At 42.2% G+C, this 14,971-nt stretch overlaps 4 protein-coding genes across 7 annotated transcripts; 3 read left to right on the forward strand and 1 right to left on the reverse strand.

The window, feature by feature from the left end:
• The first annotated feature begins 211 nt into the window (after nt 1-211).
• On the forward strand, nt 212-1,964 carry uqcc4 (ubiquinol-cytochrome c reductase complex assembly factor 4). Of its 2 annotated transcripts, none has more exons than XM_030399420.1 (2): nt 212-446; nt 1,391-1,964. In XM_030399420.1, exons 1-2 carry the CDS (start codon nt 355-357, stop codon nt 1,710-1,712), a joined length of 414 nt encoding a protein of 137 aa, XP_030255280.1. In that variant the 5' UTR covers nt 212-354; the 3' UTR covers nt 1,713-1,964. The 2 variants fall into 2 exon arrangements, with proteins under 2 accessions (XP_030255280.1, XP_030255279.1); XM_030399419.1 differs by having other exon boundaries at nt 215-446; nt 1,388-1,964.
• Nucleotides 1,965-2,637: 673 nt separating this feature from the next.
• h3f3d (H3 histone, family 3D) lies at nt 2,638-4,713 on the reverse strand. Its single transcript, XM_030401256.1, has 4 exons — nt 4,559-4,713; nt 3,626-3,768; nt 3,225-3,378; nt 2,638-3,111 (listed from the first exon to the last, which is right to left on the reverse strand). Exons 2-4 carry the CDS (start codon nt 3,751-3,753, stop codon nt 2,983-2,985), a joined length of 411 nt encoding a protein of 136 aa, XP_030257116.1. The 5' UTR covers nt 3,754-3,768; nt 4,559-4,713; the 3' UTR covers nt 2,638-2,982.
• Nucleotides 4,714-6,975: 2,262 nt separating this feature from the next.
• c20h8orf33 (chromosome 20 C8orf33 homolog) lies at nt 6,976-8,983 on the forward strand. Its single transcript, XM_030401165.1, has 5 exons — nt 6,976-7,225; nt 7,608-8,056; nt 8,136-8,226; nt 8,347-8,493; nt 8,580-8,983. The coding sequence occupies exons 1-5, from the start codon at nt 7,198-7,200 to the stop codon at nt 8,786-8,788; spliced, it is 924 nt and encodes a 307-aa protein (XP_030257025.1). The 5' UTR covers nt 6,976-7,197; the 3' UTR covers nt 8,789-8,983.
• A 440-nt stretch (nt 8,984-9,423) lies between these two features.
• On the forward strand, nt 9,424-14,121 carry anks3 (ankyrin repeat and sterile alpha motif domain containing 3). 3 transcript variants are annotated; one of them, XM_030401162.1, is made up of 16 exons: nt 9,424-9,524; nt 9,914-10,113; nt 10,204-10,402; nt 10,562-10,683; nt 10,764-10,845; nt 10,945-11,062; nt 11,157-11,306; nt 11,530-11,655; nt 11,841-11,956; nt 12,050-12,214; nt 12,299-12,423; nt 12,519-12,660; nt 12,760-13,033; nt 13,112-13,183; nt 13,268-13,359; nt 13,451-14,121. In XM_030401162.1, the coding sequence occupies exons 2-15, from the start codon at nt 9,947-9,949 to the stop codon at nt 13,348-13,350; spliced, it is 1,941 nt and encodes a 646-aa protein (XP_030257022.1). In that variant the 5' UTR covers nt 9,424-9,524; nt 9,914-9,946; the 3' UTR covers nt 13,351-13,359; nt 13,451-14,121. The 3 variants fall into 3 exon arrangements, with proteins under 3 accessions (XP_030257022.1, XP_030257023.1, XP_030257024.1); XM_030401163.1 differs by having other exon boundaries at nt 9,464-9,524; nt 9,890-10,113; XM_030401164.1 differs by lacking the exon at nt 9,424-9,524 and having other exon boundaries at nt 9,947-10,113; nt 13,453-14,121.
• The last annotated feature ends 850 nt before the right edge of the window (nt 14,122-14,971 follow it).

Raw genomic sequence — 14,971 nt, forward strand, 5'->3', positions numbered from 1 at the left:
ATAACACCTGGGCAAACTCTGTCTACTAAAAAGGCTCTTGAACAGACTCTACTTCGGCTTTTATGGCAAATAAAAAACTAAATAGTAAAAAATGAATAAATAATAACAACTGTAAAATATAATAATGATTATATTTACATTCGATGAAATAGCTTGACCAATTACAAAAAGGGATTTTAAACTTCCCTCTACATTTCAGCGGAACCTTAAACCGGCGTGCAACGTCGGCACTCGGAAGGAATTCAAGGTTGTACCACAATGTGTTACATGACCTAACCAGGGTTCGTTTTGTAATAAAATCTGAGGTTTTCTTTTGCCTAACGTCGTGTGTCCTAATATGACCAGTTGACCGAGATGTCTACAACAGCAGGACGCGTTTTCACCGGACTGACACGGTCTGCTCTCAGTCGAGGGATATTTAATCATCACGGCACTTCGACCGTGAGGTGAGTGACTTAATCTGTGGCAGGCTAACAGAAACCATGTTCACTGTCATGGTGGGGTGACTCAATGACATGGTTTTAACTGTAATACGAGTTACACTGAGTGCTTTCACCAACATATTTTTGACGGCTGATATGAAATTCAGTTCAGTGTTACCTACTTTAAACGGCTGTAGCCTGGGAGCAGAAATGGAGCCTCTAAAACAGTTAGTCACGTTTTGCTAATTGTCAATTTAAATTCGACCCGATGGATACATCAAAGATATCCAGCTATGTGATGTTTTGTCCATAGAACAACATCAGATTATCAGTTATAAGAGGAAGTCAGTGCAGCAGGACCTGGTGTCATCAGATGACACATTTCGGTGTTGATCTTCAGTCGGTGATCCAGCGACTGTGTGTGCTCGAGATATACGATATCATGATGTTGAAATGCTTCCAATGCCTAAAGTTATGAATTAGATCATGTATTATAATTACTGTATAATTCACTGTTCACCGAGCAGCTCCAGATGTCATCATCACTGTGTCCTTTAGGGGACACCAAGTAAATGTTGGTGATCAGAATTTAAAATAATATATATGGTGTTATATGAGCACACATTTATCAGTCTACCTCTAGAAATAATTTCTGCTAAAGGTTGATCTTGTACAACTCACCTTTGAGTTCCATTGCACACTCAATTACTTTTGTAAATCCACTGCCCAAGGATGTATGTCTGAATATACTATATGTTTACATTGTCAAAATTAAAAGTATTTGGTATGCTACGTTATCACAGATTATATCATCGGATTAATTAATTGTTTTAGTAGGATTTCATTGGTTTTAGGTTATATAGGTAAAAGTCATTTAAGTCTCTGAAATTTAAATATAGACGTGAGGTAAAAGTACCCCATAATTAAATAGCATATAAGTAAATCACTTCATTCTTCTTTGTCAGCAGGCTGAACAGTGTGCGGTCCCTAGCTGTGAGCTTACAGAGGACAGCCAAGTCTGCAGATGACGAGGAAGAGGTGAAATCTGAGCCCATCAAGTTCTCCACCAGTAAAGCCAGTCACAAAAGCTGGAGAGTTGAAGGCTCCATGGGAAGCCAGTATCAGCGGCCCTGGTGGAAAGTCCTCCCTGTCAGCCTATTTGGAATGATCTTCCTCCTGTGGTGTGCCCTGAGAAAAGAGTCGGACATTGATTCAAAGCTGGAGGAGAATCTGTACGAGCGTTTACCGGGCTTGCTTTCAGATGGAGAGGAGGCGGATGATTCAAGTTAACAAATGCGGGACTTTGGATGTAAATATTTCAGGCTGTATTTATTGTGAAAGGTGTCTGCAGTATTTTTGGCTATGGACACACTCATTTCTCTGACATCACTGAAGGTGTAGTATTGAAGCCGTCCAGTGCTACAGATATGGAATTAAGAATGAATTATAGATTTTTTTTTTCTGACCATGCATTGCCTCAAGTTTTAGTTGAGTTTTTGTCCATAACATGTGGAATAAAATGCCTTGATTTGAACAACTGTACCTGGGTTTTGTGTCTATTTGGTTTGGAGTTCCATAGTACTTCATATTTAATTTTTCAAAAAACACTGTTAGCAGCATATTACCATCCTCAGGCATCAGACCACATGCAAGTTCAAATAAGTCGCGTCCACATTTTAAAGTCCTAGAGAGTGGAGGAAACAAGATTTTCCGTTGCTATAGTACTGCCAGTTATCTCAACTTGCATCACCAACATGGGGTAAGTTCAAAGATATGGCATTTACAGCAGAGGAAGCAACTTTAATGAGATACCATTGTTATATTTAGTAAAGCTCCAGTACCTGGAGCTTGTTAACTTGTAGCCACAGATGCATGCTGTCTTCAAGTCTGAGGTCACAATTTTCCATTTTAAATTCTTAACTACTGACAACCAAGTGTTCCAGATCCAAAACACCCAAATTTAAGCTAAACAAAGTAAAATGTATCTGGGCACACAGGGCCATCAGTTCACCCATTTAAGATAAAATGTCAGAACAAGATGATCTCAAACACATGATATCTCAGCATTGGCAGCTCCAATTATAACCACTAAAAAAAAAAGTTATTAAAACTACTTGTGGCATACTTTAAATGCATTAATCTAGTCATGTATCCAGAGCAACTGTAAGCAGACATCATTGAAGTAAAAAAAAAAAAAAAGAATTCAGGCCATGAGTTTGAGGTAGCGGAAAGTTTATTTACAGCACAACAAGAAATCCTATGACATGCACACACAGGATTAAAAAGGTACAGATTCTAAAATAGAGTTGAACCTGAGAAAGGCAGTGGAATATTTTGTTTTTCAGCATTTACAGATATGGAGCTCTATTCTACAGTGAATAGGACAGTTGGAGAAAGTCAGGGTGAAATGACAAATGAAGTACAAAAACAAAATCATGCCTGATACTACAAATGACAAATTAGGTGACACACATGCTGGTAATAGTTCAAGATTTACAAAAACAAACCCCAGTCAGTCCTACCCACCCACCCCCCACTAAAAAGATAAAAACCAAATTGCTTATGCACGCTCTCCTCTAATTCGCCTGGCCAGCTGAATGTCCTTGGGCATGATGGTGACCCTCTTTGCGTGAATAGCGCACAGGTTGGTGTCCTCAAACAGTCCAACCAGGTATGCCTCGCTGGCTTCCTACACGGGGAGAGCACGATCAAAAGTTAGAATAAGTGAGATTTAAAAAAAAAAATTTTTTTAAACACTTTCATAATAATCAAATATAACTGCAGTAAAATAAATTTCTATACCTGCAGAGCTCCAATAGCTGCACTCTGGAAACGCAGATCTGTCTTGAAATCCTGGGCGATTTCCCTGACAAGGCGCTGGAAAGGCAGCTTCCTGATGAGCAGCTCAGTGGACTTCTGGTACCGACGGATCTCACGCAGAGCAACAGTACCAGGCCTGACAGAAAAATAAATCAGGAGTCACTTTAATACTGTGAACGACAAATGTTCCAAGGTCTGTCGAATCATTAAACATATGTGAATAAAAATGCTGAGCAGGAATCACAACTCCAAATAGGAAACCTACATGTAGAACCTATTGAAACACTGATATCTACTAGCTTGTGAGAAAACAACGGGCATGTTTTGCTCTTCTCAGTCTTAATAGCCTAGCTGCAGCCGGATCACTAAGAAGCCATGTGTACCTGTATCTGTGGGGCTTCTTCACTCCACCGGTGGAGGGCGCGCTTTTCCTGGCAGCTTTGGTGGCCAGCTGCTTCCTAGGCGCCTTTCCTCCGGTGGATTTACGAGCGGTCTGCTTGGTACGAGCCATTCTTTACCTGCGAGTCTGAAAAACAAAAAGACGAGACAAAAATTTTAATTTCACACATCACTGTCATGGGTATAATCATCTCTAGAAATGCGAATTACCGCTCTAGTAGAGTAGAGTACACAGCGAAGAAGCTCTAACGTTAACGTCACCGTCTCAGCTATGACCCGCCTTCTCAGTAAAAAGGAAATAAACACAATCCGCTGGTATTCTGTACACTAACAACGTTTCTATGGACAGGGACAAAGCACACCGTATAGTGGCGGCAACCACTCGTTTGTAAGTGGGACGCTTCTTTAGATTCAAATAAGGGGCACCGTCTGTCGACACACCGACGGGTTTAATTTAATAAACAAGCCTACCCAAAGCACCGCCACCATTAAGCTACAAGGGACACACACGTTTCTAAGCTGTCGTTAGCGAGCTTATTTAAAGCTAGCATGGGACGGTTGCAAAATGGCGCCAGCTAGCCACCACAGTGGTTCACATCAACACCAGACATCGCTACCGAATGAGTCTATTTGAAACAAAGGATAAGTGACTTAAAGCTTGAAAACACGTTTAACCGTCATTAGCATAGTTTAGTGGTGAGAAAAGTTTGTACGCTGGACCTCAAATGTCGCTAACAGTTAGCCAACTGGCTATAGAGCGCGCCCGTTTTGTTGTCAATTAGCTGCCGATCTACATGAGTCCAAACGTATTTTACCATGTATCGACGACTTTGAAAAATAATACAATATATTGTTTCTGATTGTTAAAACCAAAAGAAGAGAACATACAATACAGACAGTAACCGCTCACACGTTACCTTTTGTGTTTATTTTCCGGGAAGACTGTCTCTCCGTCTTGCGTGTCGGTTGACTGGTGAGAGGGGGGAGTAGGAGGTTATATTTATAGTCCAAGCGCAGCGTCACTCAAAGTCCCGCCCCTGAGCCTCTCGGATTGGTTCAGACTCAAGTCCCTGACGGAATGTGATTAGCGGAGGAAAAAGGCAGGATCACTGCCTCTGGATTTGAAAGAGAAGAAGTCTATTTTTTTATCGACATATCGACGTGTTTTTGCACTCATTCGTGGATCTGGAATTCCTCTTCTTAGTTCGAACAGTTTTGGCTTTTTTTGAAAAAAATTGTATATCCGTAAGACGTATCAAATGATCTCTTTAAATATGGTGCTCACCGATCAAAATCCCTCTCTTTTCGATACATGGAGCGAAAGGGAACAAAGCTTCCCTATTGAACAATGGGCATGCTGCGTTATGTCTAGAAACAAGGCTTTATCTTTACCTTCACTAAAACTTGGTCAGATGGGAAATGGCCTACATCCAAAAGAGAGGATATTTTGTTTTGGATTCAGATGTAATCATGCTTCCTCAGTCTGTACCATGGGTCAGCTGTTTAACTATCCATAACATTTAATTTGGCTATAATCTGAAAATATAACAAAGGACATTTAAAAAAGAAAGAAAAATACAGCATTGCTCCCCTCATAATAAAATGTTTGTACCTAACTCAGCACATGCATCTCTGTATTTCCACAAATGGATGCAACACAGTCATTATTGTTTGAAGACCTGAGTTAGTCCAGAGCACCACAAACAGGTTCAAGCTTCTGCCGAGCGGGGCCTGGCTGGATCATTCTGGTTATATCTTACACTGATTCTAAAAAAAGCAATGGAGGCACCCTTCGGTTGAGCTTGCTTAGCTCAACATCTGATCAGGAAACTACCCAGGTCAAGCATCAGGCAACAGGCCAAGAGCAGGAACAGGCTGATCTTTTGTGTCAGTGTGTTAAAAAACAAGGGTTCAGCTTCAAAGAGAGGGCCGAGCGCCCAGCCACCAACATCCTGCAGACAAAAACAGCTTGTTTCACTGTCTTTCACATTTACTGTTACAAGCCAACGCTATTTAGCATACAGTGATTACTGTTTTGATGACTTGCAACTTGACTTGACAGAAAATAAGTGACTTTAGACTCGACTTGAACTTGGACGTCAAAGACTCGAGACTTGACTTGAGACGTGATGACTTGAATAACTTTTCTGTGTTCATTACATGAGTTCAACCATGTTTGTTTTTTGTTTTTTAATCTGGCTGTCAGTATTTCAGTGTTTAATAGTGATGGGGAGGGGATATGTTTTGACTGAGAAGTAAAGTAAATAAACTTTGATAAAAACATTTTAATAACAAAAATATTTTAATATCAATAATAACAGCTCATATACAATCATTGTGATGCTTTTTGAACAGGTTAGATAAATTGGCCAATAATATCTTCATTAGAAAAGTATTATTACGTTGTATATTCTCTTTGTAAAGACTGGATACTGCAGGTAAGACTGTAGTATCTGACACATCCTATGATTTAGCTTGACTTGCTGAACTAAAAATGACTCAGGACTTGCTTGAAACCTGGACCATATGACTTGGGTCACATTGTCTGGTGATTGCAGCTTTCATTTTTCATGTTTACTTTTTCCCTGCTCAGACCTTTTTCTGTTTTGATATTTTCTTGCAAGGTTTCTTTTTTCATTTCATTTTTTTGCTGGTCTGAATATATCCAGTATCCATTCTTCTGTACCTCACTTTTAATTTTTGATAGTTGTTTAATTGTTGTTTTTTTCAGGCTGTACATTTTTATTCTCTTCTGCTATAATAACTTTAAAGCTGCACAATGTAGTTTTGGGAAAGACATTTTGATCAGAAGAGAAATATTTTAAATAACTGTTTTTTTATGCCTAAAAAACAGACAAACTAACCTTAAAGGACAACACAGTTACATATCGGTTTACTTTGGTTTGTATTTGGTGGAGCCTGCCACCTTTCTAGCTTCAAACAATATTGTGGAACTTGTTTTCCTCGGAGACCAGCTTGTTTATTCAGTTACGAAATAAATAATATAAATATTAGTTTGTATGATTACCTTATTAATATTGTAAATATTAAAATCCTGAGGTTGAATGTCTTCTCTAAAACAACATAGTGCCCCTTTAATGCAAGTTAATCCTAGTTGAATGTTTTCCCTTCTTCCTCCCAATTTCCTTCTCATCCTTTCCTGCTTTATTTTTCATACGAACTAGTTTTTAATTATAAAATATATGTATATATATATATATATATATATATATATATATATATATATATATATATATATATATATATTCATATATAAATCAATCCACACACTCAACCAACTGGGTCACGAGGCCATCGCCAAGCGGAACGGTAGGCATTGGGGAAATATTTCCAGTCGGTCCTATTATCAAGTGAACCAGGTGGTAGGTTTCTGAACACAGCACGACTTCGTGGAAACCGTGAAGAAAAATATCAGTATTGTTAGAAAAATGTTGGCTAAAACGTGTTCCAGTGGGTGTGTGTGTCGCCCGGAAGCGTCGAGTTAATCAGTCGAGGCGCCTTTCAGCTGAAAACCTGCAACACTGGAAGGACCAGCATGACCGAGCAGAGGCTGCTGTCTATAGGTACACGCTTAATGAATTATAACCTCAATATGTCTGCTAGCAGGGCATGCACTAGAGTGGTTTGTTAATGGAAGCATTTAGGAAAAACAATAAGATTATATTGTAAGTTGGAGCTGGAAATGAGTCTTAAAATAAGCCTCCTCTACTATCTATGTAAACCAAGATAAACCTGACTCTGTAGTGGACTTAAAGGATAAGTTCACCCAAAAATAGGGGTGAGTAGTTGACTTAAGAGTCATTTTGGAGTGAACTTATTCTTTAAATATTTTCCCATTGATGTCAACTTATGTTATAGATTTGTCTGTATTCATTGAAATTAATGAATGCAATGCAAAGCCACTAGTGAGTTACCCTAATATTCATGTGGTTGTTAATTCAACAGATATTGATCCCAGGTCAAACAGCTCCAGAGCTGAGAAGCCCCTCTGGACTCGCAGTGACAACGCCTTCAAGTTTAACTTCCTCACTGATAACGCTCCGGCACCACGGGAGGAAGCGGCTCCATCATCTGACAGGACCGAACTAGCAGCGAGCCGGATATCCTTCGCAGGACAGGGCTCTGCTTTTGCTTTCAACTTTCAACTTCCTGCTGTTTCACCTGTAGAGGACATGGAGGCGACAGAGATCCCCGATACCTCCACTCCAGCTGATCAACAGGGCGTCCAAGAGGAAAAGCCATCCCAGCAGCAGGAGCTTAACGCTCCACCTGAGCCGTCAGCGCAGTCAAAGTCCAAAAAGAAGAAGAAATCTGGAAAGAAAAAAGGGTCTGATGGCAACGAGTCACAGCAGAAGCCAAGTTCAACTGAAGGGAGTCAAGGAGGCGAGGAGCTGGTAGGTTAAATATTTTATTTTAAAGTAATTGTGGTTCTTCCAGTTCATTACCCTGATTTGAAGTCTGCATGTCTTTCAGAGTGCAGATGAGCAGCTGAACAGACAGCTGGACTGGTGCATCGAGCAGCTGGAATCAGGACTGAAGACCCAGAAGGCTACACCGAAACAGAGTATGATTTTTACCTCTGTTTACAATGGAAATTAAAACGTTTCTTGACCCACTTTCTTAGAAGTTTAGAGCTATAAATATAGGCTTGAATTTAAAGAACATGAATATCATGTCCCTGCAGAGGAAGAGGCCTCCCGCGCCCTGAAGACTCTACGAAGCTCCAAAGCTCCTCTGGCCAAGAAGAGGCAGGTGATGAGAGCCATGACGGGAGATTACAGGAAAAAAATGGAAGAAGAGAAGAGCAAGCAGTACAGACTCATTCAGACTGGTGAGTGTATTGAAGCAATAGAGCGATCTGAGCATATAGGTGTGGTCAGAGTCCAGTTAAATGACAGATTTCTCCAATCCCAACAGAAATTGCATCAGCTAAGGTCAAAGAAGTGTCAGATTCTCCGAAGAAGTGTGTCTTCCACCGGAGGGCTGAAACCCAGAAAGCAGCCACTGAGAAGAACCTGCAACAAGCTGAAACCCAGGACGCACAACCACAGACATCACAGACTCAGGAGACGTCAGCTTTTGTCTTTACTCCATCAAAGGAGGAGTTTCGCTTCAACTTTCTCTGATTTGTTCCCCGAAGACACACTTCACTGTACATCATGTTATGTGCCTGGATAATCTGGTCTGAGCTGTGTGCTGGATATTATTTGTGATGGAAACTTGTGTGAAAGAAGTGGCTGCATTAGAGGTGATAATCAAAATTTCAAAATCTTTAATTTGTGACAGCTCCACATTTCTAAATAAAGAATTTTGTATTTTTGTTTGCATTGTATTTTTTTTTTTTAATAAAAGCAGAAATTGACAACATAGTAGCTCAGTAAGTAAAAACATCCTGGATTAAAGCTTGCTTGGAATTTTCTTTCTGTTAATTATGACCTGCTTTGCTTTTAGGAGATGTCAATTCATCATCCCATAGCCCTTACATGAGTGCTTCTCATCTTTTTGGCTTGTAGGCCTCCACAATGAAGTTACATCCACCAGTGACCCTTTATTGGTATTAATGTGAACTTGCTGGCAGTCCAACTAGTGTGTGATTTGCTTGTTAACAGAATGATTCATTTTTAAAGGATTTTGTGAGGCATTTTTTTCATTTTCAGGGCAATTCATGCAATTAAAAACAGAACTGGCCAGGTCATATTACATATCTTGGGTTTATTTTTTTTTTGCTGTCGAACAAAGTCAGATGCCTTTAAAACAGGAAAGGGCGGGGTATGGGTCAACACGAGCACATTTGAGTGTGACACACAAAACAGAAAAGTTTTAGCCGCTGAGGAAAAGTCACGCAAACGGGACCTGTTGACTGTAAGTTTTTAACTCTAGACACTCAGCCGCATTGTGAAATATTGGTTTGTTTAGGTCGTCATTTGACAGTTTACTTAATTCATGTTATACTTCATTTGGTAGGTGTGTGTTGAGGAAAAGGCTGAACGTTTTGTCGCCGAGCTAACGTTCAGCTAGCTAGAAAAAAAAATCAGAGTTTGAAAAGATATACATTTAAACGAGACTTAAAGTAATCCGAAGTTTGTGGCTAGTATTACCTGGCTTTATTTTTATGTATATAAAAAGCTAAGCCCTAAAACGTTTAACAGCTGTCACTGTCCGATATTTAGGTAATGTTAATCCAGGTTTTTTAGTCTTGACTATTTCATCTCAACCTTGGTGCTCAGTCTCGGGGCTGTCTCTGTTTTCAGGTGTGTGGAGGGGCGAGTGAAGAAGGTAGAAAAATGTCTGAGCTGAGCGACGAAGCCAGTGAATCAGACCAGCTGGGTGCCAGCCTCTCCCTGTGGCTGGGTAACACCCCGGTGCGACCCGAGGAGCTGAATGTGCCCCTGGACCTCCACACCGCCTGCTCCATCGGACAGTACGACGTGGTGACAGAGTGCATCAAAAAGTGAGAGCCCACATGATTATAATAATAATAATGCCACCAGATATGTTCAGCCTTTTTGATCCATTTCGCGATGTCTGTGTGTCCTCCCAGACGTGAGGTGGACCTGGATGGCAAGAACATTGGAGGATGGACCCCACTCATGTATGCATCTTACATCGGCCACGACAACATTGCAAATCTCCTGCTGGAGGCCGGTGTGAATGTAAATGCTACCACCGCCAAAGGATTAACCCCCCTGATGCTTGCAGCAAGCTGTGGGAATGAAAGCATCGCATACTTCCTGCTACAGGTACAAGACAGCACTGTCAGACGGGACCAGTCCTCGACATGCTGTGTTGGTGAATTGAGAAATCTAAGCAGATGAGCAGAAGGATGAAAGTTTCTCTCTTAATGTGGTGCACTCTGTTACCAGAGTATGACACGATTGTTGTTTTTCTTACTCCCAAAGCAAGGTGCTGAGTTGGAACAGAAGGACTCTCAAGGCTGGACTGCCCTGTTCCACTGCACGAGCACAGGCCACCAGCAGTTGGTCAAGTTCCTGCTGGATAACAACGCTGACGCCAATGTCAAGTGAGCGTCTTCATTCGTCCCCAAACTGCTGCAACGCTCCATCAGACAGGGGTCTTTTATTATGTTTCCTTCTCCCACAGGGAGCCTGGGTCTTGTTTTACTCCCCTGATGGAGGCTGCTGCTTCTGGACATGAGATCATTGTTCAGAACCTGCTCGACCATGTGAGTAGGAGACTCTCGTAGATATGCTCTCTACTACTCAAAGACAGAGCCGCATCACGCTTGTGTTATGATCATCGCATCTGTTCTTATCATCCACAGAAAGTTAAAGTAGATGATCGCAATGCTAAAGGAGAGACTGCCCGTGCCCTTGCCATGATGTACGGATATACTAAGATCATCAGCCTTATTGACTCACGTTCTCCGAGGATCAAACCAGGTACTTATTGAAACAGCCTAATGTCTCGTTGTTTATTTATCTTTTCTTTTCTCTGATTGGTTTTACTTTGTATGTGTTTGTTCGCCCTCGTCAGGACACTTTGAGGACCTGAGCTCCTCAGAGGACTCAGACACCGCGCCCCGGAGGATAAGGCCGAGCCGAAATCGAGCTAAAGGCGTTAGCATCCATGATGGGCCCCAGGCCATCGCCAAGTTCCGAGTAGGAGGCACCAGCAAACTGTGTGGTAGTGTCACATGAGACATCCAGTCAACCTGTATTCATAATGGTCACAAGTCAAGATTGTAGTGGTTCAAGTTGTTATAAATATCCCACAACAAAAGGAATCAGTTAGCAGTAATGAAGCCCCCTATAGTTTTGGAACTACTACATTCTGGCAATTTTAAATTCTTTCTACAAACTGCACCTTTCATTTTTTTGGTTTGTTAATACTGCTTTCCTCCTCACAGAGCCTCCTGCAGCGCCGCCAGGCTACATGACATTTCGTGATACTGGTGAACAGAGTGAGCGCATCTGCTACCGCGACGTGACCTCACCCATCAACGAGCTGGACGGCCAGAGCAACAGCAGCAGAGGTGAGAGGCAAACGGTTACAGCATCTGGATTGCATAACATAATGTACAATTACACAATTGCATAATACAAGGAGGTACATGTGTTTGGAAGGAATACTCTGCACCTGGCATGATCACTGATAAAGACGAGTAAGCTTCTTTGACATTTGCTCAAGCAATTCATTTTATATGACACCACGCCACAGATGACAGTCCATTCTTTGACAACGACATGCCCACCATGAGGAGCAGCAGCAGCAGCAGCGAAGGCCTGCCCCAGGTGGTCGGGCTCAACTGGGAAGGCTCCGTGGAGAGTAACGAGGTGAACACGGCAGATCATGGATCCATCTGTTTTGGAAGTAAAACACTAGATATGATTTAGATGTTGGTGTGACACAGTTTCTTTCTCCTGCAGGACTCTGACCAGTGTAAAAAGAGCAGCTCGCGCAGAGCCATTAAGGGCCATCACTCAAAAGGAAAGGGTCGCCATGGAAGCAACGATATAGCTCACTCCAGTGGTACAGTGAACTGTGGGACGCATTCACATGTTAGTCTTCCACCCTCCTATACTGGTCCAAAGGCATGTCTACATTTTCTTTGGCATATCAGTATGATCTAACTGTGTGTCTGTGTGGCTCAGCCCTAAAATCTTGTATTCCTGTAGGATCTGGGAGAGTTCTTGGAACAAATCGGCTTCTCCAAGTATCTCCCCTTGCTTGAGGAGCAAGACATCGACCTCCGGATATTTCTCACCCTGACCGAAAATGATCTCAAAGAAATCGGGATCACGTAATAGGCTTCCGACTCCTGTTTTGCATTCACCCCAGCAAATGTGCTGTTGTTTCCTCACGGTATGATATGCTGAATCTTTTCTTGCTCTCCAGACTGTTTGGACCCAAGCGTAAGATGACCTCGGCTATTGCGAGGTGGCACAGCAGTGCTCGACCCCCCGGCGATGCCCTGGAACAGGCTTATGCCGACCAGCTCGAGGCTGAAATGCAGGAGATGGCCATTCAGCTACACAAGGTAACCAAAGAGGAAGAGCTCACCGTCATGAAAGTGTGACTTTTCTTGACCAAAAAGAAACGCTTTTACCTGCAATCATCCAACTCTTTCCCTACGCAGCGCTGTGAGGAGGCGGCGAGCCTGCAGAGCCAGGTGTCTCAGGAGAAGGAGCTGCGTACCGTGATGGAGGGATGTCTCATGGAGGACAAGATGGCGTGGAGAAGGGTCCATGCGGAGCTGGTGGAGACCCACCGACTGGCTCAGGAAATGAGTGCCACAGCGGCACAGTCCAGGGCATGCCGCGCTGAACTGCTCTCCTGTTTATCTACTACTGAGAACAGTAGCTCTTATACAGACACAGAAGATAAAACAGAAGGTGACACAGGTGTTAAAGGTGAGTGGAGGTCTCCTTTGGTGGATATCTCCTTTTACATTTTAGGATTAATGAGGATTGTCTCATTTCTTGTTGCAGCTGTGGAGGTTCTGAAACGCTCCAGTGTTGTAGAGCTACTAAAAAAGCTGGATTCTCATGAAGAAGAATTGGGTAAGATGGTGAAACGCACAGTGATTAAAGATTTTCTGTGTCGTCAGTGGAGTCTAACGCTGTCTGGTTGTTTCATCACTACAGCGGCGAATCTGCAAACCGTGCTGCAGAGTCTGAGGCGACTGAGTGCCCCCGAAAAAGTCTCCGATAGCTGGGAGCGGCCTTAATCCTTACAGGTGAGCACTTACACAAACTCGCGTTGGAAGGACTGTTCTGGAAGAGGTCCACAAAACAAGAGAAAATAACTTCCGTTTCTTGTGTTTGAAGAGGTTTTTGCCAACATTTGGACGGAGGGTGATCTAACCACCCTGAACAATCTCACTGAAATGGGAGAAAGCCGAAGACGAGGCTGACCCTGCCGGACCAGAGCGGCTCGGGGAGCAAAGCAGCCAACCTGCTGCTGATCGACCGCAGCTCGCCAGATGTGGACAAGGCCCCGGGTGACTGCAGCTACTGCAGGGAAATGACAAACAGGCAGGAAGGGTACCTGGCCCTTACACGCTTGTGCTGGTGTTTACTGGACTCCTGTAGTTGCACAGGGAGGAGGAAGGACTGATGGTGGATCAGAGGCTGTGATACTGTGAAATGTTTCTTAAAACGGTACTCTCTTCCAATATGAAATGTGGTTTAAATTATGTTTTCATCCACTAGTGGAAGAGGTACATTTCATAACAGTAGTTGAAGTTTAAATAAGTAGTTAAAAGAAGTTCTGCCTTATTTGAATGAAATGATTCCTATGCTGTTTGAAAATAACGACCTGCTGAATGCATTTAAGAGCTTAACACGAAGAGATGTATGAACCTGTCGGTTAATCATTTACAGCAACACGTTATGTTACAGTAGGGAAAGTCTTTTCAACCCGTGACTGTAATGCTGTCGGCATTTATGTGTAGATGCAGAGCAATAAAATGTGAGATTTATCACAGTTTTAAAGCACAGATACAAGTGTTTTATTTGGTCCTGAATTAAAACCTTGTTCCCTGAAGGTTGTGGGGGGGTGGATACTTTTAATATGGTTTCTACTTTTCTAGGTAACAGATGATCTTTTTGATAAAGGGACGGATCCAGGAATTTCCTCACTTTCTTTTCCAGTGTTTTTTCTGTATTTTCATGAATTTCTCAGGGAATAATGCTTTGATCTTGATTAATCACATCAGGCGTATTAAGGTGGCTGAGTGTCATTCTAGTTATTATCTACAAGCATTTATGTGACAAAAACACTAGTTTCATCCCACATGTGAGTATTTATGTAAGCAGAGACAGGTGAAAGGCTGAGAGTTTGTGCCCACGTCGACAAAATGATCAAAAAGGGAATTAAAAGACCGTATTATAGAACGTGGCCTCCTGTTAAGTTTTGCAAATGTATTCTGGACTTCGTGCCAATCTGTGGTGCTGAGACGAATTCAGAATGCATCAAGGGGAAAAATGGAAAAAGAAATAAAACCTCTGAATTAATGGGATTTATGGTGCGTATTGGGCTCCGAGTTAGATTTAAGCAGGTGTGTAGAATATATTACTTTAGAGTGTGTCTCATTAAACAACACTAATATTACCCATCTTCACTCCAGGGCTTTTAATGTGCAACTCTCAGGGTCAGGGATCCCCTTCCTCCAGATTGTTGGGAAAATCCCCTGGTGTGCTTGCGGCCCTGGCCGTAAATCAATGTGATGACAGTTGCTGCTCAGTGACCACCTTGGCATGGTATAGATGTTGGCTGAGGTTATGTCACGTTGGTAGCTGATCCACATAAAGCAGCCTCAGGCCTGCAGGTTTTCAAACAAGTGCAGA

This window comes from Sparus aurata, chromosome 20 (assembly GCF_900880675.1).
Source record: "Sparus aurata chromosome 20, fSpaAur1.1, whole genome shotgun sequence".
Classification (NCBI taxonomy): Eukaryota; Metazoa; Chordata; class Actinopteri; order Spariformes; family Sparidae; genus Sparus; species Sparus aurata.

What these genes read in the sequence shown, in the direction of transcription:
- h3f3d (XM_030401256.1), bottom strand. Translation starts at nt 3,753, where the DNA reads ATGGCTCGTACCAAGCAGACCGCTCGTAAATCCACCGGAGGAAAGGCG. An exon ending in AAGAAGCCCCACAGATACAG is followed by an intron (nt 3,379 to 3,625) that starts GTACACATGGCT and finishes TTTTTCTGTCAG; the next exon opens with GCCTGGTACTGTTGCTCTGC. An exon ending in CAGCTATTGGAGCTCTGCAG is followed by an intron (nt 3,112 to 3,224) that starts GTATAGAAATTT and finishes CTCCCCGTGTAG; the next exon opens with GAAGCCAGCGAGGCATACCT.
- anks3 (XM_030401162.1), top strand. Translation starts at nt 9,947, where the DNA reads ATGTCTGAGCTGAGCGACGAAGCCAGTGAATCAGACCAGCTGGGTGCC. An exon ending in TCGCATACTTCCTGCTACAG is followed by an intron (nt 10,403 to 10,561) that starts GTACAAGACAGC and finishes TTACTCCCAAAG; the next exon opens with CAAGGTGCTGAGTTGGAACA. An exon ending in TTCAGAACCTGCTCGACCAT is followed by an intron (nt 10,846 to 10,944) that starts GTGAGTAGGAGA and finishes TATCATCCACAG; the next exon opens with AAAGTTAAAGTAGATGATCG.
- uqcc4 (XM_030399419.1), top strand. Translation starts at nt 355, where the DNA reads ATGTCTACAACAGCAGGACGCGTTTTCACCGGACTGACACGGTCTGCT. An exon ending in CACGGCACTTCGACCGTGAG is followed by an intron (nt 447 to 1,387) that starts GTGAGTGACTTA and finishes CTTCTTTGTCAG; the next exon opens with CAGGCTGAACAGTGTGCGGT.
- c20h8orf33 (XM_030401165.1), top strand. Translation starts at nt 7,198, where the DNA reads ATGACCGAGCAGAGGCTGCTGTCTATAG. An exon ending in GCAGAGGCTGCTGTCTATAG is followed by an intron (nt 7,226 to 7,607) that starts GTACACGCTTAA and finishes TTAATTCAACAG; the next exon opens with ATATTGATCCCAGGTCAAAC. An exon ending in GTACAGACTCATTCAGACTG is followed by an intron (nt 8,494 to 8,579) that starts GTGAGTGTATTG and finishes CAATCCCAACAG; the next exon opens with AAATTGCATCAGCTAAGGTC.